Source organism: Branchiostoma lanceolatum, chromosome 7, assembly GCF_035083965.1.
Source record: "Branchiostoma lanceolatum isolate klBraLanc5 chromosome 7, klBraLanc5.hap2, whole genome shotgun sequence".
Classification (NCBI taxonomy): domain Eukaryota; kingdom Metazoa; phylum Chordata; class Leptocardii; order Amphioxiformes; family Branchiostomatidae; genus Branchiostoma; species Branchiostoma lanceolatum.
Genome location: NC_089728.1, coordinates 9,653,998 through 9,680,826, shown reverse-complemented (window position 1 = coordinate 9,680,826; position 26,829 = coordinate 9,653,998). Strand labels below are relative to the sequence as shown.

Genomic DNA, 26,829 nt, shown 5'->3' with positions numbered 1-26,829 from the left:
GGGGAGGGTCACGTGACTGAATACGCCCTATACCACCCCCTGGTGCAATAAGAATAGGATGACAATTGGGTGTAAATCATTGATCAGATCAGATTAGGACTATTCCATTCAACTTAATCTATGGGGGTCCAACTAAGTTTATTTTGAGGCCAATCCTTTACTTCCCTCATGATCATTTTGATGTACTGATCTCCTTGTTATCATTGTTTCTGATTCCAGCAGAATCTCACTTTGTCCTTGTGACTTTTACAGACACCATCCTTTTAATTTCAAACCTTTTTCACCCCAACTCTTCTACTAAAATCACTGATTGTGCCTATAGTGAGAGTCTTAGAGTTCTAAACCATAAACCATGATAAATATCTCCTTTCTGATAAAAAAATTCAGGCAAAATCAATGCAAATGCAAAGTTTTCTTCATTTTTTTTCTTGCATGAAATTGAAGCATACAACTGGATATGGGACAAGGGAACAAACAGTTGAATAGACCTTCGGAAGAGTATACCAGTGACCCGATAATCCAACAATCAATGATTGATTGTTTTGTCACCTTCATCTATTCCAAGTAACTGTTCCGCGGAAGCAAGACTTACAGTTAATGTTATCTTTAGCCACAAGTGGAAGGTAGCAGGCAATTAAGAATGAATCCACGTACGTGTTCCCTTTATTCATTAAAATTGGCACTACAGTTTATCTCTCCTGAAAGAAAAATTGACTAAAAAGAAAGAAATTGTCTTTTTCCCGATGTAACATTGAGTAACCATTGACTTACATGTATCTTAAGGTTGTAGCTATAGAATACACTTTTTACTTCGCACGAAAAAAGCACTGCCTATAAACCGAAGCTCACATTTGCAAAATAAGATTCAATTGAGAATTTCTTCAAAACCTGTCATGATATACATGAATTTTTATCCAAGCTACAGAACGCTCTAGATGGAGCAGTCATTAGACTCCACAGGAATGACATCTAAAATACATATTTGCATCGAATACTTATATTCTAACACAAGTCCAAACTCTACACCCTATACCACCCCACCTGCCTGTATCCTGAGAAACCTACAAAACAGAGAAACAACAACTGTACAAGGTACACAGTGACATCACCTCCTATTCACAATCACATGTCAGTAACACCCATTCAGAGTCAATACAGCCCTCCTACACAGTTTCTGCAACTCTTACATGATACACCACTGACTAAGGATTCCTTCTGTCTCTGTTTACGATACAATTGGTAGGAATGTAGTCAAGGCAATGGAAATACACAAGTACACACAACAAAGATCAGGTCACACTGCTCAGACTTTATGAGATCTGAGTTTCTCTTGAATATCAACAGGTGTCCAACATTCAGATTTTATCAGAGTGTGTTAACATGTTTTGTTCCAAGACTAGTAGCAACTAGAGTTCCACGATCTCATACCTTCGCCAAATGATTTTAACCTTTATGACTGACGTATCAGGAGTGTTTGTCATAAATTATAAATCATACCAGTTGATCTTCTTCACCCAAAAAACAAAAGTATGAGCTTAACAAAGAAGGTTATGCTAACAAAGTAACATTTATCATGAACTATGCAAATGGGGTCCTTATTGGCATAATTTGATTCAATGATGTTCACATTCACATAACTTCCAAATGACACTAGTATGACATTGCCATCATTTACCTGTATGGAATTATAGTAGTTTCTCATTAATTATGCAAATTAGGCCTACATTTGCATGTTTTTTATCTATCAAAATTCCTCAGTAACAAATGTCACATATGTCAATAGTCATATCATGGAACACAGCGGGTTTTTAACATTTTCTCATTAATTACTCAAATTAGAATCAGATTTGCATAATTATCGTCCAATCATACAAAGCATCACGTAAGCTATCTACATACCAAAAATCATTACCATCCATCAAGCCCATCTTGAGTTATAGTATCTTCTCATTAATTATGCAAATGAGGTCTTCATTTGCATAATTGATATCTATTAATATTTCTCTCTTCTTCAGTTACATATGTCACATGTTTGAGAGTCCTATTGTGGAATTTGGCGGATGTGTAAACTTTCCTCATTAATTATGCAAATTAGATACTGATTTGCATAATAAGTATCTAATCATGTACATCATCACTCAAGCTATCTACTTACCAAAAATCATAACCATCCATCAAGCCCTTCTTGGGTTATTCCCTTTCAAAGTCTGAACCAAAACCTGCTCCTGCAGTTCCAAAAAAACCTATACCATTTACTCTCTGTCCAAAGAGCTATCTACCACTCAAAAATCAGTTCCATAGCTTGTCCAGAACACGAGATATCGAAACAGGAAGTTCCGCTGCAGTACCGTAACAAGCCGCTAGGGGACCCAAAATCTAATCATTTCCTAGTCTCATCAAGACCTACCCACCCACCAAATATCAAGACAATCCATCCAAGCCTTCTCGAGTTATGCTGTACGTTACAAACAAACAAACTAACGCTACCCTCTGCATAACCTTCTCGGCGAAGGTAATTATCTTTGGCTTTGTTCTACACTAGAGCAAGAAAGACGATGCATGGCAAGAAAATAGTTCAATGATATCAGTGGTACATGTACTTCTTCCACGTACCCCAAGTATTGCACCTGACTTGGCCAGTTGTACCATCCTTGGTTGTACCAGGAACACCCGAGTTGTTCAGGTGTCTCAGGTACATGTACTACACCTGACTTAAGTCCAGGTATTGCAAGGTACTTTGCCAGCTGTCCCCAGTACTACATGTACATCTGACTTGGCCAGGTGTCCCAAGTACTACACCTGACTTGACTGGGTGTCCTAGGTACTACACCTGACTTGACTGGGTGTCCCAGGTACAACACCTGATTTGGCTAGCTGCCCCAGGTACTGCATGTAAGCCACTTACACAAGAGAAGGCAGGACAGGTTGGTGTCTCTAATCTGATCCACTTAGGGAGGGTGTCCCCTTTTTCCTGTCTATACTTAGTTCCACCTGTGCAAGCCTGGTCAAACAATCAGGCACAAAGCAACCTACAGCACTGCACAATGACTATATATAGCTGGCAGAACTTACGCTAACAGGACGTAGTAAGAATATCTATCATGCAACTTTAACAACTCTTAGGTATTAGTGACATATTAGTATTACTTAATGTATTCTCAAAAGCCTGTGTATTTCAAATCTGTACTGTAAATAAATCTAATGTAAGTAATGTCCTACACTATTAGATCTTGCGACAACCCAAAATCACCAAATGCTCTGATGGCAGGATTACTATTTTACAAACCCGGGAGGATGTCATCTTCTGCCTAATAATGGAAAGTGTCAACTTTCATCTGATCTATTAACACCTAAGCAACCATACTGAATAGCTGGCCAAAAAGGAGTGTCATAGTTCACACTGTGCTCTGTAATTGTGGACACAAGGCAACTGCTGGCCTTAAAACCCCCTTCTGGCTCAGTGCTCAGTGTTTGGTATACTAACATAGTAGGTAATCCAGGAGCATGCTCTTGACACATCTCCCACAAGTTGTGACCCACTTCTCTCTAAACAATACCTAAAGTAGCATTGACTAAAATGTATTGTAAGGGGAGTCAATCTCCACCCATTACCTTTGCATCTATTATCATAGTGTCACCATGATAAGGGTATGCCTTGGTGGGAATGAATTCCTAATCCCTGGACAAATGAAACACAAGTATGAGAATCTCCCTATTTGCTCTTTCCGCATGACTGTTCACATTAAATCTCCAGGGTAAACCCAAAACTCCTGTTTGCAGTAGCACAATTTTAGAAAGAAAGCAGTGGTGCAAAGTCCTCTTTTTGCTTTATTACTCATTTTTCATCAGTAAACAGCTTTTGTTCGAGGACCAGGTCTTGTGGCAAGCATTCTGCTCTATCGTTTTGTCTTCATAACACACCTGCTCCAACCTCAAGATTGTTGATAAAATCAAAATCTATTCCGTTACAGGAAGGCCGCACCTAGGTTTTGGACAGAAGTATATAGACTGTAATGACGACTTTGCACACCTATCAAAACAGCCTCATCAGCAACCCAAGCAACAATCAAAATTCTGTCTCCCCTGCTTGAAAATTGTTTTGATAAAGGGTGTGGCCATTTTACAGTATGGAGAAAACAAACACCTTCTCCACTGTGTCCTGACACCTGCCATGACCAAATCATGAGTTTTAACAACCTGTTTACACTCATAACTCTATTGGCCGATACACCAGATGATTACATGCTGGGCATCACGTACCAGTACAGTTTCTCAGAGATATGATTAGAAATTGCTTGTGTAAATGTGGGAGTGAGGTAATATGGACTTTAACTCCCTCCCCGCCTGCCTCTGCTAGCACAGTACGGAATGCCATTCACGGCCCGGCTGCGCCCAGGATGCACGCATGCGGAGCTGGTTGGTTGCCGTGGCCGCTAAGACGTGGGCAGGTGCAAACATCCAAACCAACGCAAAAGCATCTGGCTGTGTGGGTAGGAACGGCTAACAGGCATTCGGATTACCCAGCAACCGCCTGGGTGGAATTTCAAATATCATACAGAAATATTGTTTTAGGTAATCTCATTTCATGCTCTACAATATTTTCTTTGTTCCCCTTGGGAAACAAGTCAACATCAAGGTCTCTTTTGGTAATTGTTGACTCCATATTTGTCACTAACAATCCATCTCTGTCACTTTGCACTCCTATGTAAAAACAGCATGGAAGAAATGATTTGGGAGTATTGAGTAAAAATGAACTGGAGAAAAAGTGTATCTACTTGTTTCTCAAAAAGACTAGGAGGAAATGGTGGGGTAAATGTTTTATGAATGAAAATGTTATAGTGGTACTAAAAAAAGTTCAAAGATCTAGAATGAAAGGGTGAATGAGAATGAGTTCTGTATCTGTCCACCTGGAAAAAAGAAAACCTTTTAATGGGGTACACCTCGATGTCACCTTTGTATTTGATATATTTGTTCTGCTAAACTGCCTTTTATCAGAGGAGCTAGTGAGCTGGTGGGACTGAAGAAAATAAGAATGTTATATCATATATCTTTTTAGACTCTTGAATAAAACAATTGTACAAAATGCAATGGCATAAAACATTGTCCCTATACTCCCCTCTTTAGCCAATTAGGCCAGACAGCCATATCTGAACCTTTAATCCTGAAGTAAGGTGAAGGGGTTGTTTGTGAATGTTTGGAAAATAAGGTGTGCTGACACAGGTGTTATGGACAGGTGTTCAAGTTTTCTCAATAAGCGACCTTGAGTGATCTCCTACTGGCTTTTAAGGAGAGTGTTTTAAGGAATAAGTGAGATAAATGACTATTGAAAGCTGTAACAGTGAATTACACCCGCTTTTCTCTTACAACAATAGAGTGAGTGGTTCCTTTTTTCAAACAGCCTGTTCTACTCGCTTATCCCCATGTTTGTGCTGGAATATTGCACCTCACCTGTGTAAAGAAAATGGCATGAAAGATTTATGACTTCTGTGTCTAGAAAATGGGTTATTCTGGATTAGAAAGGACAGATCTGCATGCTACATATTATAGATAAACACACAGGAGTAAGGTGGTCACCTGGGTAAGCTACTTAGGAGTGAATAGTGATGAAAAAGTCAGTATCGTAAGATGTACCTTTATTCACAAATATAACGTGCGAGCATACAGTGAGCAAGATGCTATTCCATCCATGGAAATGACCTAGAGGGTTCTATGATAATGAATAGATCATGAATCATTCAGGATCACACTAGCTTCTATTCACCTTAACTTTACTTCACCTGTGATGTAAATAAACTTGTTTCATGTTGAAATGCACACACAAAAATAGGGCAGTGTAACTAGTGTGCTTGGGAGAAAAGCCCCGTATAACTTTTATAAGATATATTGAATAGATTTCAATACATCTGAAAGAGTGAGGCAACAAGTCCACGTTGAAATAAATACATCAATTATCATAGCAACATGGCTATGCAAGTGGGAACCTCTTTTTTACCTCCTTGTGGCAACCAAACAAGTCATATAAGCTCTTTTAGCTGACATTATTACACACAAAGAGACAAAAGCCCCTACGGCTTGAGTGAAAGGCATTCACTAAGTTCTAATTAAAGAATAAATGATTAACTCGGATTGAAAATATAATCCTCAAAAAAGGTCAAGGTGTGTCTGAACGTCAGGTAACAAAAACAGGTGTCAGGGAAGTGTAATTTAGGGATTAAACATTATGACATTTTTACAATCACTATTTACCTTGGCGAGTTATGTATAAACTAAACAGCTAATTTGCTGTGGTGCATTATTCTTCTGCTGGTGTCTGTATGCCGAGTTGTTCTTGGCACATTTTTTTCTGCTTGACTGATAAAGATACATCTTTTGCGACAGGCTACCAAAGATAACGTAAGAATTTTCTTGCTACTCGAAAAAAATCAAAACGGTCAAAATTTTTGTGCCATGCATTTGCTCTCATTCAACATGATTTTCCACATCATTATCTGATCGTCCGACAGGATGAAAAGAAGAAGATTCTGATCCTTGTGATTTACAAAAATACAGCTTTTTGAGTGTTCAAATCTTTTGATCTGATGTTGTAAAATTCAAAATAAAATTTGGCAACATCACACTCACAAAAGAAACAACAGCTGAGAACAAATGGATTGTCAAATTGATGAATTGCACGAAAATAATCCAGTCATGTGTCTATAGACTTTTCATGCCTGGTTGGCCAAACAAAAATATGGAATATTCCCCTGAATGGCAATTAATCACGTGGAAGTGACAAGTGCCTTTTCATGTCCGTCAGCCATGCGCATTGTGGAGGGCACACTCTGATGGGGAAGTCCTTCATGGTCACTGACACAGAATGAATGGAGTGGACAAAACCTGTCATCCTCACAGGCTATTGTCTTCCTCAAATGATCAATGACGTCTGCTATACAAACACATACACACACACCTGCCAAAAGAAAGATAGTTATGCTCCGGAGAAAGTGACTAGTAAGACTTATTGGTACCTACACTTGAGCACACAAAAAATGTTTCCCCAAATCTTTGTCGTATTTTTGATTGCCATATCAAACAATGCCCCCCCTGTTAAAGTCCTGAGTGTTTTCCAATGATATCACAGGAAAGACCACTTGAAACTGATCTTATCATTTTGACATCAAGAGAAAAGAACATCTTTGTGGAGGTGAGAGCAAATCAATCCAGGAGGCTTATACCAAGGACTTTTTAAACCTCCTTACTTATCCTGGCAATATTTCGGAAACTATGATTGTAATCTGTACTGTTTAGAGGTTGTCTCAACTTACATTCTTAGAATCAGAAATTTTTAACTAGCTAGTTTAGATTCATATGAAAATAGGGCTGTAATAGATCTACTTGGGCAGGATTCTAAAAAAAAGTGCCCAAAGATGAGAAAAGATAGACCAGCTTCCTAAAGAACTCTCCAGGCTCCATTTTGAAATCTGTAGTGCAGAAAGCGCTTCTATCCAGAATTCCAGATTCCAATTTCTTAAGGTTGCAGGTGGTTTTGTGCGAAACAATTTACTCCCCTTAGATCACTGAGGTACAACATCAAGTAATTAAGCACTGTGGCAAGTAATGGATTTATTGACAAGTTGACATTTGTTTGTCTGATAGTAGTCCTAGATAAGAGATTCGGAATGTTGAAGGTCATGGTTTAAGACTTAAGAGTCTTCAACAATTGGTCTTATCTCTAGATCTGTCTCTATCCTCGTTTGAGTTGCAGAAATTATGAGCTAGCATTGAGGTAATGGGGTATCATACTTCAATTAAATTGTCCCAGAACAAATAGCAACACTAAGGAGCTTGTCATAAACTAGAGACTGATTTCAGCAGTTTTTCTTTAATAGCAGGTATGACATCATTTGACACAGAACTGGGATGGATACAGCTGCTATATTTAGCCCAAAAGCTTTGCCGCACATAACAGATAAATTTAGATGTTTGGACAAAACTAAGCTTGTGTTTGAAACTATGGCATGTGAGAAGGATGTTGGGAACACGCACCACCAGACAACGTTTGAGGACTGCACTGTGTTGAACACGCTACAACAGCATTTATCAGCATTTTGCAGTCTTACATTCCCATGTGTTTATTCACACTTTGATAAGTCAAGCTACTTATAAGAATGTGTCAATAATGTAAACTGTGTCAAACTTATTTTTTGATGACAAAAAAGATCTGGACCTGTCTGCAAAGACAAAGCAGCTTATGGTTTGGGATGGACCATGCAAAGACAACAAGTATCAAAAATATGACTTTGCTTTAATATATTATTAAGTCTCATGGAGTAAATGTATTTTCTAAAGCCAATGTATTAGCTCCACTGCCAACATAGTCGTAGTTACAGCATTTTACAATTCAATGCATTAAATAAGTAGCTTATGGGATTAGTGAAAGTTTAATGGTAATAAAAAATACTTTAGTGCCATTTATTACACTAGGATTTACTTTGTGTTCAAATTCCAGATACAGGACACCATTTGATATGGAATTTGTGCACCAAAAAAGGATAGTGACCCTGTAATAGTGTAAAGCAATATGCTATTTTATTTTTCTACACAAAGCAAGAAATGCGTGCCCAACAACTATAGGGTGAGCTAATGAACAAATCTAAAGGAGCATTAGGTAATAAAAAGACAAACTCAAACGCACAAATGTCTCTGTGTGATACTTATGACAAATTATCTAAATGGAATCTAATCACATAGGCATATTGGTCATCCACAGATCAGCAGTTCAAAAAGCCTTGCCGCCATCTCCAACACTACCCCGGTATTCTCTTGTCGTGAGGAGTTCATAGCTCTTATCATAACAAGGTTCAATATAATACAGAATCCCTCCATATCACAGTAACAATGTAGTTGTGGAGTATTCTCCATGGTTAAGTATGGTTACTTAGGGTTACAACCTTCTGGGCAAATCATTTGTATTGATTTTTCCCACCCCAAGCAACTTTATAGAGTCCGAACTGTTGGATAGATCTATCTAAAATACTAAATAGGTGTTTCTTCTTTATAAACATTTCTTCTTTGATTTTATTGTTTGGACATTTGATGTTCCATCAGGGATTATCTTTTTACAATCAAACACATTTTAGTTGTAACGTTAGTTCTTTTTGCAATATTTCCTGGAGGTTGCCTTCTCTGTTACTCCCACTTCAAAGTCCTATGTTTGCATAATGAAGTATGACTTAACTTAACTTTCTAAAAATGTCTGATTCAACAAAGTCTGGTGTGTTGGAGCTCTTATTTCAAAGTTTTACAACATGATAATCCTCTGTGATGCGTCTTAATCCAGTTGTTATGGAAAAACATCCTTCCTACCTCTGATTAATGATTACCAGTTGTGCAGAGTGTTTGTTTTCAGGATATCCTGAGATATGAGATATTGCTTGTTCCTGCCACAGGAGACAGAACCAAATAACGTAATTGGTTTTAGTCCATACTGTCCAAAAATAAAGGAGCAGAGGGGCAAAACAAATAGAGGGTAAACTACACAGAATGGTACCCAGGCTGTACAGCATGTTTGTGAACCTGAAGAAGTGATATGTGATTGTAAATCGTGAAATGTTTGTGATCGTTCAACTTTCGCACTGACTTCTTACCGTGAAATCATAACATTGCAAATATGTATTTTGTACTTTGACTGTAGAGCAGTCGAACCTCAGACTGAGGACAAAGCATGACATGTTTTTTTTAGATAGTATTCACCTGCAAACTTCAAACAACACAAATCATTTTCCTTCCTTCCACAAAATAAAGCCACCATAACAGTATATGCATTTACAGTGCACTGATTCGTCGTAGATCTACCAGGTAAGATGTTATCACTCTAGATCAAAAACTTTTTAAATACCCCCACAGAATGCACAAAGATGTCCTGAAGTAAAAAACCACATGCTCCTTTGAGCCCTAAGCCTGTCCAAAGGACACATCAGCACAGCATGTGGATGTACAAGGTGTGTTTTGACTGACTCATTTGGCTAGCACATGTACAACAACCTCCCCAGTTAGATAAACTCTACCATTGTTTTCTTGCCCCAATTTCTCCCTGCCAGGATTTCTCTGTGGAATATCCTGAAACATGTAAATGTTTCAATTTTGTGGCTTCTCAAAACAACTTTGCCCTGATCTGATTTTTTCAGGTGGCTCAAGGTGTTCCCTAATTGATGACCTTAATTAGTCTGCAGAAACAGATTTACATCACCAACCAGCAGTTATATTCTGTTTGGTCATTGGAGCATATTGAGGCGGTGGCATTGCTTTAAATAAATTCAAAGAACCATGTAACTCAATTACTGCTCTTAGGATATGCAGAGATTAATATTTTTCCACAAGCAACGTTTCCTCCTCCATCTTTTGTTGCCTATATCACAAGATCTCTTCCCAAAATTGAGGCAAACATCAGCTATAAGTTATACGGTACCTTCTTTTCAGTAGGATGTACAAATCACAGCTAGAGACCTTTCCAACAGGAAGGAAACTTGGGACATTCTTGGAACAGTCAAACATTCATCATTTGTCAAACACAAGGATTCTCACACAGAATGATTGATAAAGAAAATCACTTGGGACTAATATGTCAGAGAGTAATATATGCAAGTGACATTCTAGATAATGTTACATCTCACATTAGCACTGTGTCTGCGTGAAAGGTTGTGCACAATGATGCTATCATAGATGACATTTGATCACAGGCAGTTCTCCAACACAAATAGCACAAAAACAAAGCTGGATTCTGGGGTCTCAGACAGAATCAGAGCCAGCACAGTATGAATGCAAATGTGAAAGGTTACTTGGTGTCAGCACAAAGTTCAACAAAAGTAAATTTATGCAGGATCATGGCTAGCATAATTCATAATGAAATGTCATGCCAGTGCACTATTGCCAAAACAAATTTGTCTCCAAAAGTTCAAGCTAACTGTGAGGGTAATACTAAGGTTAATGCTAAGTCTGGTTTCATCAATGTCTGAGAAAAGCGGTGTTGTGCTCTGCTCTGATATCCTGAAACCTTGCTTATATGATGCAGTACATACATGTACATCTTTGTGAGCTAAACTGTGTAACAGGTGGAAGAAATCATTCAAATTCCCACAGATTTGGTTTAAAATTCCCAAGTTTGCTATCTGACCTCCCTGTTGTTAATGTAAGCATCAACCCTTGAGTAGAACAGGTGATACCCATCGTATTTAGGCTTTTGGCAAAATGGTTTGGAGGCAGCAAGTAAGTTAAGAGCTACTATCATTATCTTATGGAAAAATATTATTCTGACACAATAATTTCGATTGAAAAAATGAGAAATCATAGTGTGATTATTCACACAACGTTACCATTGCCCTTGCACTTCAAGGATGACCTGTTCTACCTTATTTTACCTGTAACTTTTACTGAACCAAAATCAATAGCTGCACAGTTGTTCAACCCTAAAATTTGGTTTGTGAGGCTGAAAATGGCCCACCCAGACGGACAGAAGATTTTATGGGATCTGGAAAGACCTTCACTGATCGTATCATAATACTTCAAAGCAAACTTGATGTGCAGTAAAACTGGCCACCCTGGTGAGGTACCTGTGGGGGACAAGTCAGGTACCATCATGGTTCTAGAGTGTGAGGATCAGGGCTGTCTACAGGACCCATTCCTCCATCCCAGGGTGGAAATTTGCTCCTTTGGACAAAAATACACTCCCTCCATCACAAAAATCCTACCTTCATGACAAGAAATTAATGAACTTGCATCTTCGTAACATTTATGATTAAAATGACGGATAACAAAAAAAGTTAACAACATGGGGGCTCCCAGGCAATGAATGAGACGGAACAAACCTGAAGCTGGAGACCTACTGATAGGATAGTCTTCCAGACACGTATATATATGCCTCTGATTTACAACCATTTTGCTTTCATCTTTTACATCTTTAAGTTACACTTCTGACAACCTAAATAAAGATGCAGCCTAAGAAGTGATCCCCACAAATATGTTAAATCTTGAGTCTTTATGTGATCAAATGTTGCAACACAATACTGCCACTCATTCTCCAGTTTTTAACTCTATCAATATCAGTGCAGCTGGGGAATTTAAATCTTGTTCCACACTATGAGCCAACATGCTGTGCCATAAATTCACTACTGTACATTATAGGTAGGTGGCTACTGGGGTCTCCTGCTGGTCCCAGTCTGGAGTTCAAAGGAAAAGTCACATGTGCTTTTTCACCCAAAAAGTCTTCAACTGGTGATAAAATAGTAACTCATAACTGTACCATTCTTGACATTATGCTGGTGACATACCACCCTCTTCCTCATCTGTGTTTTAGTTGAGCTCTTCTTTTTCCTTCAATCCAAACTTCAAAAAAATCAACTTCTTTCAAAGGATTCTTTTGTGTAAGTTCTGGCTAACTCTTCCCCCATACATGTCTTGATACCCTTCTTCAGGGGGTATGCCTAAACACCTCACCCGACCAAGAATGAACTGACCGCTGCTACCAAATGTCATCCTAGTTTATGTCTGCCCCCACAGATATGACCTTATAGAAGAATGGTACCCAGGCTAGGACAAAGAGGTAAAGACCTTCCAGTTGGATGTGATGTAACTATAAGGAGGTAAGGCTGTATCAGTACACCTGCACTTATAAACTGGGATGGTGGAGAGAACATACATAGATTGATCATGCAAATACTGTTACTCCACAAGCCAATGGAAGAGCTCTTCCACCTTGAAACAACTTTTAGGGCTCCTCAACTTGTGTAAACTATCATATCTTCTGTACAAATTCTTCTTCAGGTAGTGCTATATAGGCTAATATAAGCTGTATATACTGACTTTCTTGGCAAGATAATCCAGGAAGATTTCTAACTGTCAGATGTTTGATAAACTATAAAGCTTCATTTATTGATTCTGGCACTAGTTAGAAGAATTTTCAGCACTTAAACTGCTCATCACGAATGCATGTTTTCTTAAGTGAGAGTCCCAAGAAAATCATTTCAAGATGGAAAATATCCAGGATAAATTGGGACACAGAGGGAGACATAACAAAAACAATTGTGCCTATCAGGAAAATGTCTGGCATCTGACTTTCAAATCATAACCTGGGAGATTGTGGAACCGCCTGGCCTAGTTCTAACTGAGTACTTACATATGGAGCTGCAACTATCAATGCTGACTCCGACAGAAGAAGGCATCTTTGCATCAAATTAGTATAAGATTGTATGATAATTATATCATATGACATTGCAATGTCTTTAATATTGGTGCCAGTAGCAAACTTCTCCAATCTAGCATAATCTCCCTGATGTAGTTGCCAATGATGATTTAAGGGGGGTTACTATAGAGAGAAAAAAATTCTACACCTTTTAATTTTCTGAAGCTCCAAATCAATTCTTTTCCTCTATCTACCACATCCATCTCCTTAAGGATCAATTTCCATGTGTGGACTTCATCCCTCTGATGAGGAAAATTTCCCAATCGATCCCCCTAATTCTTTCAATTGGTACAGTCCCACACAAGTCTTGTCATCAAAAACCATGCAGCCATCTTTCAAAGTTTATCATATGGTTGCACCTATCAAAAGTATGCACGAGGAGAAGGGAGAGCAGGGGGGATTTATTTCACTAATGATTAGCTTAGAACATCCAAAAAGAACTTCCCCTGCCACAAATACAGTAAACTGTGCAACATGTGTAAGTTATAACGCTGGGTAAGAGTGAGTGAATGATAGATGCAATGTGTCTGATCTTAGCTCATTGATGGTCTGACAGGCATTGCCCTACTTTTCACTTCCCACTGAAAGTAAACACATGTGGCTGATAGGGGTGACAGACAATCATCAAAGAAAGATGCAATACATAACAAACAAAGAGACACAGCCAGCGAATACCCACATTTGCTCTATAATAACATATTCGAAACAACATGTATTTGCTATTAATTTAGTACATGGGAATTTCTTATATGTAAGAAGTCTAAGACTGCCTGCTGCCTGCACCTGTCTTGACTGATCAGACTCCTTATCTTCACAGCCTTCTTTATTACACACCCTCCACTCCCACTACAAGACACCATCAAGTTTTAACCAGATTGTGGCTGCTGCCATGTTGGGAACATTGCCACAGTTTAGATAGGGTTTCCTGCTGCCAGTTCTGCAGACAGCAGTCCTGATGAACTGACCCTGCTGTACTTTGTTTTCAATTTGTTCTCCTGTCTGGAAATCGGCTGCTTTTCTTGTCCCAGAGAAATAGTTGTGATAAGAGGAAAAGGTGATACTCTAGGTCACTCTTCTCTGGGGATATAAAAGGTTATGTTTTGAAATGTGCTTTGGATCTGCCTGCATGAGAAAAATGGCATCTATAATCATCCTATACACATCTCTGAACTTATATGATAATTTTAACAATGTTCAATGTCACTTGTTTTCATTTTTGAAAGCCTATTTTGTTAGTTCTGAGTTCTTCTTGCTATAACTCATACTTGCCCCAGATCTGGTTACCATTCATTTTGAGGTTTGACCTGTCGTTGACCGATAGATAAAGGATTATCATTACTAACCACACAAATGTTTCAGCATATCAAAGTTTGCACACACTGCTGGTTTTAATGAGGTCTAGTCCACTCTGATCATGTAGCAGTGTTCAGTTCCTTCTAAAATGATTATGCAGATACTAGAAAGAACCTGAGAATTTTGTACATAAGTCATCATCGGCAGTAGCTCAGTTATTGGAGCATAAGTAAGACCTGGATTAAAAGACAGATGGATCTAGAAGAACTTGAAAGAAAAAGAGGATCTCCTTGTTTTAGATTTGTACATGGAATAACCCTCACATGGAGCAACATTGGGGAGTGTTATGACCTCACAGCACAGCCTTAGTAACAACACATGGAACATGTGCAAGAAAACGTGGCATGATAAGAGACAGCATTGCCCAAAACTATATCTCACTACTATGACAACAACATTCACCAGAAAGATGATCCTCCTGAGAACCATCCAAGCATATGAACTCCTGGGAACTACAGGGGCAGAATTTGAGGGAATAATTTGGCATGCAGTGCAATTTTTCAGTGCACCTGTTGGGCTACATGTATCTGTCCTAGGCTATTGAGCTACAGTGTATGTAGTTTCCATATGGCTGCTCTGTGTTTTCATTTTGAAATTCACTCTATGCATGGGCGCAGTGTTGGAAGCTTAGTACCAAAATATTCATTGGCATGTCAAAAAGACCTCATGTTTTTTGTTTGTTTTTGGAATTGATTGAATGTTAGGAAAAGACGCCCTTGATGAGAAATCTAATAAGAAACTGTTGAAGAATCTATCACTCTGCAATAGTTATTTCTTTCGAGGAATGAAGGAACTGTTTCTATTCCTGTTCTGGGAAAGGATAAGAGCTATGGTTTTGACAGGCCATTTTTACTCGTGCTAATACCATGAACCTTTTTTAACAAATTTCATCTGGACGGCAGCATTTGTCCAATGGTGCTTTTTAACTGGTGTACTGACTATTGTGTTTAAATTGTCTGCTGTTTACTGGTACAAAAGCTCCCCCTGTAGGTTTAGCAGTGAAATACATGAGGTACATGACTTTTCAATCATATAACATCAGACACATTTCTGTTACAAGCACTATCTGATTGCCATTTTAGTGTTCAGTATCAACCCACCTTTCCGGGCATGGCCTGGCTAGTTAGGGACAGGTCCTTTGTTTCCTTCTCCAAATCAACCCCAGGTTTCCACAGGCACAGCAGACCGTCCTCTCCACCTGTCACCAGGGACTGGGTCTGAGGGAGATAGTATATGTATGTAAATTCAGCAGAATTCTGGAAATACAGTTGTAAGTTATACAAAAAAGAAAACATAATAGGAGCACATTCCTCCTATAAGACCTGATAAGTTTTCAATTATGAAGGACACGGAAAAGAGAGAGGAAACAAAAGAAACTGAATCATACACACATGGTTTGGCATCATACTAACAATTTACTGACCTTCAAAACTGAAAAAAGGGATAAAAAGAGACTAAAAGGTAATAGATACAACTGTATAAGATGTAGAAGAAACATGTAGTGTACCTTGTCTTGCCAGTGAAGACATCTTATAGTTGAAAGGTGTCCATCTCCCAGACTGTACAGTGGCTTCAATGTCTTCTTTTTCCTCTTCACTTTGTAAACATTAAGTCTACCACTATCAAAGGGAAAGACCAAAAATGATTAAACTGCTTTCTCTATGCAGCATAGTTTTCTTTAATAATTGAATTCATTAAAAGGTACACAACCTCATTTTTCTTCTCTTCAGATGTTTCGATAACTATCTGCTGTCTTCATAGTGTAAAATAAACTTGTCCTATCAGTGCATAGTATGCACTAATAAAAAAGGTAAAGGTAAAGGTGATGGTGAAGTTATTAAACTATTTACTGATGTTTTCTCTATACATTAGGAACTCACAAACTTGGCTGGATGTTATGATGTAAATTTCAACTGCAGTTTAGCCTGATTTCAATCGCCCTTCTAGTCAGCGGCCTGTAACTGCTAGCCGTGGGGAGGGGACATAAACCCCGGGACAGGTGGAGCTTGGGTTATACAGACTAAACTGCAGTTTAGTAATTTATAAATCTTCACCTGTGTAAGCCACCTGCTAACAAGAGCTTCTGCTGCTGGGCATCCCAGTAACAGTCCACAAGGTAGTCAGGCCCCTGGAGAGCATGGACAATATCCAGTATGTTATAGAATTGGGGATCTGCATTGAGGTGGGGGTGGTACCAACAACACTTTACGATACAACAACGCTTTACAATAAATGAAGGAATGCCTATGTACTTCAATACTAGTAGATTCACAAAGGCAATTAGTTGAGTTACCCAAAATTTTGTGACCTTGCCTAATTACAGGGATAAAATACATAGTCCAATGGGTTACAGAAAATTTAAATAGCTTGCCTACCGGGTTCGAATCCGAATCTACCATTGGAGATAAAACCCACAAAAAATGAAATATGGGTTGCTGTTCTTCAAATGTGACATGGTAAACTGTCGGTCCTACCAAAGCGCTACTTTTCTTGGTGCCGTCATCTGTCTCCGTGGCAACCTCCTTGTCCTTCATGTGTTTGATGGTGGCCACAGGTGCATGATGGTCCAGCTGTGGGAGATGGAGAGCATTTATCTAAAGTGTCTAAACTAGGAACATACAGTGTTAATATACAATGTATTACCAGTCTTTGCCAAGAAACACATATCATATCTACATGTATGTCTATTTCAAATAGCCAAGAATAACAGTGCCATAAGATGATTTACAATTACTAGAAATGAGGAACAAGGTTAAGTCTAGCCCCACGTAAATAAAAATATGGCAGGTTTTACGAAAAATTACAAAATACTTCCAACATTTACCTCTTTGCCAGAGTAGTCTTTGATATCCTCAAAATTACCAATCTGGTCTGCCTGCAGATGGAAAAGATAAGTACAGAATCATATGTATGGAATTATATATTGTATGAATACTCGTTTTCCATATATCATCTCTGCATCACATAAGTGACCATTTGTACTTCTCACACTACATGTATGTCAGACAAGAGATGCTTATGGGAACTTGAATCAATTTACCACAATGACCATATTGTCTTGCCCATGAAATCCTGACCATATCATTCACAGGCAGTGCTACTGTACCTCGTCTGCGTCCCATAGTTGGAGAGTCTCCACATGTGTCACACAGTACAGCTTGTCTGAGTTAGGACCGTACCATCCTATCCTACTCTGGAGGAGGGAATAAAAACATACATCTATATCAGTAACATTATATAACTATAAGTACAAGTAGCTAAATGATAATGTTCTTTGAAGCTAAGATACTAGAATACCATATAACAGTTACTTTGTCTAGAATACATACAAAACCATTGATTTAAAATTGTTATTTACAAGTAATTGTGTCAGGGGAATGCTTCTAAAATTTCAATAATAGGGTGAAAGTGAGGGGTCATACTATAACCTCACATAAGACAGAAAAATGACCAAAGTGATCTCGACATCATGATATGCAGCATGCTGTTCTGTAGGTATTACTCTTTTATGTGTGCATCGTAGTCATACATGTAGGTATGTACATGCTGTTATTTCATGTATTATAATTATGTGTATGTACATGTATGCCCTGTGATTCCAGGAGGAGTAGATTAGAATTTTCTAATCTTATGGATTTCTAATGAAACATCAAAATGTAAACATCAAAAGCTGTATAATGAGCTAGTCCTTACCACGGATGACTCAGTGTTGAGCACATTCTCTACTGCATCATCCTCATCACTCTGTCTGACATCAAATATGCTGATCAGCCCATCTGTGGAACCTGAGGCCAACTTGTGAGGTATGCTGGGGTGGAAATTCACCTGTACAGCAGGGACATTGAAGAAAACACAATGAATTGAAAAAGATATCATAATAGTTGGATGGTAGAAGCATGTAAAGATTCATAAGGAGCATTTGCTGAAAATCTTATTCCTTCTTAGAGAATCATTATTTCTTTGGAGTCATCTAGGACAACATGTATTTTTCTTTCCCGTTTTTGTGTGTTTATCAATCAAAACTATTAAAAGGACCAGGTATAAACTTGACTAAACCAGAACTTGTTGATGTCTGTGTTCACTCACCTGTGTGATGTCATCACTGTGGGAGTCAGGATAGGTGTGCATGATCTGTCCTGTCCTACTGTCCCTGCACCCAGACACAACGAGGATGGTCAAATCAACATGTCTTCACCGTACCAAATGTATTCAAGAGTTATAAATAAGTACATGTCTTCCACTTGCAAACTTGTTAGGAGGCACAAGCTTTTATATTCTTTTGAATCTGCTCTAAACATTGCAGACAAAATTTCCCCAACCTTCCCTTCTTCAGCTTTTGGATAGACAAGCCCTATGAGTCTTCTACTGTGTGTATGTACTGACCAGAAAACAACATTTGTGTCAGGCATTCTCTTCTGACAGCCGCCACACACTACTGTGTCATCACAGTTCACATCCAAACTGAAGAACTGGTCTCCTTCGTACCCTGATCAGAAAGATACAGAAGCTGTTAGAAAATTGATTGCTGAGGCTTCTTCTCACCACGGCATCACAATGCATACTGCATAATGTTAGTTTTTTTCAGATCAAATCAGACAAAGATGATACTTACCTTTTAGTATCTGTGCAGGTTTTTTATTGCTGACTCTTAAGTCACAACACCTGATGGTGCCATCTAATGACGAGGAGTAGAGCATGCTGGGATTGGTGTGTGCAAACTTGACCCCTGACACTATATCAGTGTGACCTGCAAGGCAAGACATTACAACAACATTTATTGATTGACACAAAATATAATGTTGTCATTACACAAATATGATTTGCAACAAATGGTGAATAATTGGCATGGGTATGTTCTGTCAAACACAGTATAGCACATACAAAAACGACTTTTGACAAAGTTAATGACATTTATCATACACCATATCCCTGTGCAACCTCTCCTACCTTCCAGTCTGTGTTCCAGTGCCAGTGTTGTTGCCTGGTACACCTGGACTGAATTATTGGATCCTGGGAAAATTGTTTGAAGTTGAGTTATTAAAACCAATGACCTTTTAAACAGAGTGATGTACTTATATTTGTTCAAAGATGTGTAAGTGTAAGTACATGTGCTTCACAGCTTAAGCTCACTTTACTATACCACTATCACTATGCTCTGTTGTAAGAAAATAAATGTAATAAAATAGATATGACTAGAGATTAACCCTGTTCTTTTGTGTGGTAATATTATTTCACAAACTTCAATATTATTTCACAAACTTCAAATTTCCTTACCCATAGCTGCAAGTAGACCATCCCCTGTACCTGGAGCAGAGCTGAAAAATAAAAGCATCTAAATTCTGATAAAATCACTCCTTTTCATAATGGAAGTGTCAAGAGTCTTGAGACAAGAAATCAGCTTGTTCTTGCATAATAGTCGGTGTGGGCATGAACAAAGTTCTATATGGGAACTATATGCGGATACAGCGTCTTTTCTGTGGTGTGGTGTGTACAGTTGACTTGAGGTTGTCCACTACTATTTGCTACTATAAAAGGCTAACCAAGAACTTGAAGGCTTAATTTTAAACCTCCTTGAGCTAATGAACTAAAGACGGTTTTGTCAGCTGTACACGTTGGTCAGAATCAAAGGCAAACTCACCTGGCCTGCCCAGCTATGTCAAAGATGTATGCTGCATTAGTGGCACCACTGGTATCTTCATCCTCATCCTTGGGTTTCGCCCTCCTCTCTGGTTTGTGTTTTGGCATGTTCCTGTACATGTATTATCCTATCAATATCAGCAAAAAGTATCTTGTTGACATCTTCCCATCAGATTGCATGCACTGCAATAACTGCAGTCCTCATTTGACGGCTACAAGTTACATCAACATAAGAAACCCGTGACGACAATCAACTTTATAATTATCATAACTTCCCAACAACAAAACTTATGATCAAACTTTCAAAGAAGGACCAGCAGACGCCCTTCCGAAACACTACCAGCTCGATTTGGAACGATCGCGACAATATTTGAGTGCGATCACAATGCTAGCAAGATATTATAACAGTTTCTTACCGATCCAACACGTTTACTGGACAGATCTTCGCCAGAAAGAGATGTATTCGTCCACAAATCGTAACGGCAGCGTGCAACGTTAGATATAGGCAGCCATGTTGGATCTGACGCTCCGGAAATGGATGTGCAGTAACACAAATATCCGCCAGATGACGCGGTTGAGCAGCCGTTGCCATGGACAACGCCTAGCGTCGTGACGTACACGCCAAGATGGCTGACACACTTTTGCTTCGAGCTCTGAAGGGGAAGGCGAAGAAATTAAACTTTAGCAACAAGAAACTGGATAGCGTCCCTTCAATTATTGGGAAAATAGTCAGTTTAACAAACGTCGAGCTGAAAAACAATAGAATACGGGATCTACCTCCTGAGTTCGGATCTCTGGTGCAGGTAAGTTGCTCAATCGCACTGAGCTGTCCCAAACATATCCAGGAAGTTTAGACTTAGTAGTGCTTCATCAATCTGTCAAAACTTTGCAACGACACTGTAACCATCAAACTGGATTAATACAATTGGTTTCACATTGACAACTCTATACCGTCCCCAACAGTTGGCGATCTTGAATCTGGGAAACAACGAGCTTGAAGATCTTCCCGAGGCCCTGGCATATCTCCTCTCTCTTCAGAAACTGCACGTCTTTCAGAACAAGCTGAGAACGCTCAACCCCAGAGTACTCAGTAAGTCCACGTCTTTATCCTTCTCTTTGATCCAATTGCACATATTACCCAAAAGATATACGTATGAATCATTATAAGAACAATTTTGTTGAATGATTATAATTTGTTCACTTTGATTTTGTATAAAGTTTTTGTTGCATTATTTTTGTTTCTTTTCACTGTTTCAGTTGGTTTACAAAACCTGACTCTTCTTAATTTGAACCACAATGACTTGGTTACACTGCCAGAGGAGATTGGGAGGTAAGCAAAGAACATGGTATTACATTTATATATATGTAAACAAATTTACGGACAATTGTAAGCAAATCGTTTGTTTGCGAATTGCACTAGAGGATGTGTCTACATTATTTTCTCATATATCTCACTGTGCCCTACAGACTTTGTAGTCTACAGTACCTGAGTCTGGACCATAACCACCTGGTCCACCTGCCGTCCACCCTGTGCGCCTGTGTGGAGATGACAGAGCTGCACGTGGCCTACAACAACCTGCAGGGCCTGCCTCTGGAGATTGGCTACCTGACTGGGCTTACCAAACTACATCTGCAGAGGAACAGAATAAAGGAGCTCCCAGAGGTATGACATATACTGCAGACACAGAGAAAAGAGACCAACACGTTCTACATCGGAAAACTTGGTCTTCATCAGCCTGATTAACCTTCAGCACACATAAGTAGCTGTTTTGCTTCCAATTCTCTTTTGTTTATGGGTTTAGGCTGAATATCAACACTGAATAAAGCACAGAATATCAACAATCCAACAGTTAGTAATAAACGTATAACATGAAATGTTTTGTTGCACAGGTGTTGTTTAAGGGATGTACATTTGTGGTACTGGTATTACAGGTGAATCGTTTGAAGGTTAGCAGAGGCATTGTAAGTTTTGTATGATGATGATTGTGCAATGATGGGTTAATGCAGGGCCTTGGCAAGTTACTGAAGCTGTCCTACCTTGATGTGGCTGGAAATGAACTAAGGATATTTCCAACTGAGGTACGTCGCATTTCACATCAATCAGTCAGCTTTTGGCCCTTTTTGCTTATCATTTGTAGGGATGTTCCATTCATATTTCTCGAGTTTGAAAATACACCTTTCTCTTGTCATCATAGTTAGGGAAACTTCCCCTGCGGGAGATGTACTGTGAGGAAAACCCACTGCTGAACTTCACTCCAGTCCATTCTGTTCAGGAGGAGGAGGTTCTAGCACTGAAGGTACCAATACTTGGTCAATTTCTTTGTTCTTTTATTAGCTGATGACCTTATTTCTGAATTCCTGTTTGAAATGACCAGATAGAAAGAAGTCATCTTGATAAGTGGACTTCACCGCCATTTTGTTTGTTTTGCAGGAGATAGCTGCACGTTTCGTCATGAACGAGCTCAAGGATAGGTACGTTTGTTATGTTGTGATATTGTTGGTGGGTTTTGAAATGAAAACAAGTAGTAACTGACCAGTAGTGATTGAACAAGGGAAAACTGTATAGAATGCAAAAGGAACATGCCCTAACAATTGATGACGTGGCCTTACAGATTCTCCTACATGAGGAAGGCTATCCGCCACTACCCTGCCATCCGTGAGATGTTAGCTCAGGCCAGCCGATGTGCCATGTGTGATGAGGCCTTCCTCAACACATGGCTGGAGTGTGTGCACTTCATTGACGTCAGAAAGGTAGTCATCACTTCTCATTAATAGTCACCATGTTGTATTATCAGTCAGTAAGGTACCCATCTGAGTAATGAGGCTGTTGTAACATGCTCGAGGTGCCTCCTAGAACATGGGACCCCCATTTTATGTCTCTTTCGAAAGACGGTGCGGCTCCAACAAGGATACCCTTCCCGGATTCAAACCGGGGTCTTCCAGGAGGCTCAATTGTGAAGACGCTACCAATTGAGCTACGGGGATATCCCTTAATACAGTCAAACCTGTATTAGCGGTCACCTTTGCATAGCGGCCACCTGCCCATAGTGGTCACTTTTTGTCGGTCCCTTGGATTTTTCCCATTGACATAAGCATTAAGAATTAGGCTATAGCGGCCACCTGTCCAACGCGGTCGCGGCCAGACGATTTTCGGTCCCGCGAGTACAGTAACACTGCCGATAACGGTCACGGCGCGCCGGTAGAAGCCGCATCGCCACCGCACGCCGCGTTCAAAATCTTCATTTTTTCACGCAGTTATCAAATTTATGCGGCCTCAACTGGATAGGATGATAATAAAGAAAACCAGAATGTTTTATCTTTGTTAGAAAATCCATGGTTTGACGCGAAGTCAAGTATAGTTTTCTTCACATGGCTTGCGTTTGTACATCGTGGTAAAATTGACAATTTCTGTGCATTTCTACTGGACAAATTTTACGGCAGCCTTTTGGAAAATACAACCCACACATGTACCTGATGCGGTAAGTTCGTGAAATGTTTGAATGCCGGCCCAATTTCCGTTTTCACCGGGAATTCATTCAAATTGTGCTCAAAACGTGTTTGGCGCAATTTTCAAAATGGCGCTGATACAAACTGGATAGGTAGCAGCATAAAGGTCAACGGAAGACACCACTGTTACGGAGGTATAATATACTAAATTTATTTTGCTGCAAAGTATCACTGAGGATAATTACTAAACCAAAAGCTTCAAAATGAATGTGGATAATACTACTATGATGTAAAATTTGGGCTGTTGCAATTTTCTGAAAAGACAAAAAGCCCTCAATAGAGCGACCTTCTTCTGAGTACCCTATTAGCATAATGGTAGATGCTGATCAACACAAGCCACAACAAGAGACTGAGGAAAATTGTCGCCACGATTTTATGTTTGAAAACGGTCGAAAACGAACAGTAAGTGACAACTGAGCAACATGTATTTTGTTCTTATCTAACTAGGAGTAAAAGAACAACAATCGAACTTCTAAAATGTGCCTTACCTGTTTACATGTGTACTGTACGGTGAATAAATGTATCTCAGTAGGTACTGAAAATATGTGTCACTCGTGGTCAATTAATCGACATTTTCTCCATAGTGGCCACCTGTTCTTAGCGGCCAGTTTTGGCCAGTCCCTTGGCAAAAGTACCCGGGTCACGGGTTCCTTAGTAATCACTCGGTGTCCAGCACCGAAGGTGCCTTCATCGCTAGACTTCCAGTGATGAAGTTTTGTCATCTGTGGCCTTCCAGCAATGAGGCGACTTCATTACTGGAAATCACTGAATTATCACTGGAAACCGAGAGAGGAGAGTACCCGCGGGGCTGGAAAACCAGATTCCGCACCGCAATGGTAAACCGAGCCAGCTAATACGATGTGCAGTTTACGCTAACGTACGCATCAATTTACGTAACATTACGCTTCAATACGAAAAAAGGCCAAAATACCTGCCGGGCGGTAGCAAAGCCCGGCAAGCTCCCGGACGGAATAAAATATATCCAGATGCTTGAATAAATAATTGTTCGTGTCACACAAAAGTACCGTACACTGACAAATCAATCATTAAAAAATTATACGGTATAAAGGTTCCCGGCTTTGTCTTATTGTAGTACGCCGTAACGGTATCGACTCAAAATGCACTCAAAATGTTGTCTAATAGTTAGCACTGGAACATTCCAGTGATAATGATATGTGATCACTGGAAGGCCACTAACGAAGTAATGTCATCACTCGGCTTCCAGCACTAGAGAGTCACTCATCACTGGTAAATCCAGCGTGGAACCCGTGACCGCGGGACCTCCGTACTGGGTAACCAGTGATGAATGACCTCTGAACCAGCTTACTTGTCTGGCACCCGAGTGACGAGCGGAGATCGTCACTAGAAGCCGAGTGATGAGCGGAGTTCATTTCTGGAAACCGAGCACCGAGGCAAGATTCAGTGCTGGAATTCCAGCACCGAGGGGGCTTCATTACTGGAATAAAGCCGTTCGTCACTGGATTTCTAGTGATGAACTTTCTTTAGTGCTGGACGTCCAGCGACGACGCTATTTTGTTCACGCGTTCATTACTCGGCGCCCAGTGAGGAACCGGTGACCCGGGTACCTTTGCAGTCCCTTGAGTGACCGCTATAGACAGGTTTGACTGTATCTGATTTCTTCTATGAATATGATTTTGGCGACGCCTCAGGGGCGAGCCAAATTTCTACTATATTGTGTGCAGATTGCAAGAATTCTAGGAATTGTACAGGAATGTGAAAGTCCATGGGACGATAACTCAAGAATGCCTGGATGTATTGTCTTCATATTTTGTAGGTGGGTAGGTCTGTGGGAGACCTTGTAATGATTGGATTTTGGGCCCCCTAGCGACTTTCTATGGTACTGCAGGGGAGCTTTCACTTTTCAAATCTCGTCTTCTGAACATGCTATAGTTATGATTTTTAAGTGGTGGATAGCTCTTTGTTAGGAAAATATGTCCTGTAGATTTGGACCCCCTAGCTGCTTTTTTTGGAACTGCAGGAGCTGATTTTGACTCAAACTTTGAAAGAGAATAACGCAAGAAGGGGATGACGGATCATCATAATTTTTGGTATGTAGATAGCTTAAGTAATGATTTACATAATCATATATCAATTATGCAAATCATATCTGATTTGCATAATTAATGAGGACAGTTAATAGATCAGCTGAATTCTATTATAGGACTCTCAAACACATGACATATGTAACTGAGAAAGAGATAAATATCGATAGATATCAATTATGCAAATTGATACTTAATTTGCATAATTACTGACAAAATACTACAAATCCATAGTGGTAAATGATGGGGATTTCATTTTTGAACCATTTGGAAGTTAAGTAAATGCAGCCACTATTAGACACAAATCTTGCATAGAGGGCCTCATTTAGATAATTTATGAGGAAATGATACGATAAGATTTTCATACATTGGACAACTTGTGTTATTTTGGTAGAGAAGGTGATCGACTGATATGATTTATGCGAGGTCCTTATTTGCATGTGGGCTAAAAACAAAAACGTTAACAGAGACCACCGTCGCCATGGCAACATATTTTTATGTTGCCAATCTTGTTATGATTTAGCCCCTTTTTTCTGCATTTTAATACAACATACAGATGTACTAATGGTTGTTTTTCTACAGGACTTGAAGACAAAGAACTTTGTGGGAACCATCCCTGTTCGGGCCCTGCTCTGCTCCTACAAGTGTTTCAACAGAAAAGATCATCATTTTTATGGAGTTGCGTTCCCTTGATAAGGAGCTCCTAGATTGAAGGGCATTGTTTGTTTTGTACTAATGATATAACAGATCATGTGGGCAATATTCAAAACAGTTCTACTTCTATGTATTTCAATAGATCAATATACATAAACCTATTTCTTCCTTTTCTAGGAGGTAACCTACCAAATGATGCTAGATATTTATGCTCCAGGATCTAGATTACTGTAATTACTCATTGTTGGAATTGTACAATTAAGTATCTTTTTAACCTATATTTGTAATAATACTGATTTGCATGGATATTGTATATGAGATTATATATTCCCTACATTGAAAACCAATAAAGATAACATCATTCACCTATTTGGTACGTCCCAGTCATCTAACATTGGG

The 26,829-nt window shown here is 39.3% G+C and overlaps 2 protein-coding genes across 4 annotated transcripts in view; one reads left to right on the top strand and one right to left on the bottom strand.

Moving 5' to 3' along the window:
* LOC136439109 (WD repeat-containing protein 89-like) overlaps nt 1-20,798 on the bottom strand; it is a 36,979-nt gene extending 16,181 nt beyond the window's left edge. The window contains exons 1-13 of one of the 3 annotated variants that reach the window (XM_066434298.1): nt 20,623-20,798; nt 19,844-19,884; nt 19,517-19,579; nt 19,182-19,316; nt 18,953-19,055; nt 18,656-18,719; nt 18,263-18,394; nt 17,676-17,762; nt 17,394-17,444; nt 17,044-17,139; nt 16,624-16,697; nt 16,077-16,188; nt 15,670-15,786 (exon numbers count right to left, since the gene is read on the bottom strand). In XM_066434298.1, coding sequence (XP_066290395.1) covers nt 15,670-15,786; nt 16,077-16,188; nt 16,624-16,697; nt 17,044-17,139; nt 17,394-17,444; nt 17,676-17,762; nt 18,263-18,394; nt 18,656-18,719; nt 18,953-19,055; nt 19,182-19,316; nt 19,517-19,579; nt 19,844-19,884; nt 20,623-20,798 — 1,251 coding nt within the window. Of the gene's footprint in view, nt 1-15,669; nt 15,787-16,076; nt 16,189-16,623; nt 16,698-17,043; nt 17,140-17,393; nt 17,445-17,675; nt 17,763-18,262; nt 18,395-18,655; nt 18,720-18,952; nt 19,056-19,181; nt 19,317-19,516; nt 19,580-19,843; nt 19,902-20,207; nt 20,344-20,622 lie in introns of those variants that run through there. The other 2 variants (XM_066434299.1, XM_066434300.1) reach the window with 2 other exon arrangements.
* Nucleotides 20,799-20,832: 34 nt separating this feature from the next.
* On the top strand, nt 20,833-26,799 carry LOC136439111 (leucine-rich repeat-containing protein 69-like). The gene is made up of 9 exons (XM_066434302.1): nt 20,833-21,009; nt 21,170-21,296; nt 21,464-21,536; nt 21,674-21,869; nt 22,214-22,285; nt 22,402-22,503; nt 22,638-22,678; nt 22,819-22,957; nt 26,359-26,799. The coding sequence occupies exons 1-9, from the start codon at nt 20,833-20,835 to the stop codon at nt 26,467-26,469; spliced, it is 1,038 nt and encodes a 345-aa protein (XP_066290399.1). The 3' UTR covers nt 26,470-26,799.
* The last annotated feature ends 30 nt before the right edge of the window (nt 26,800-26,829 follow it).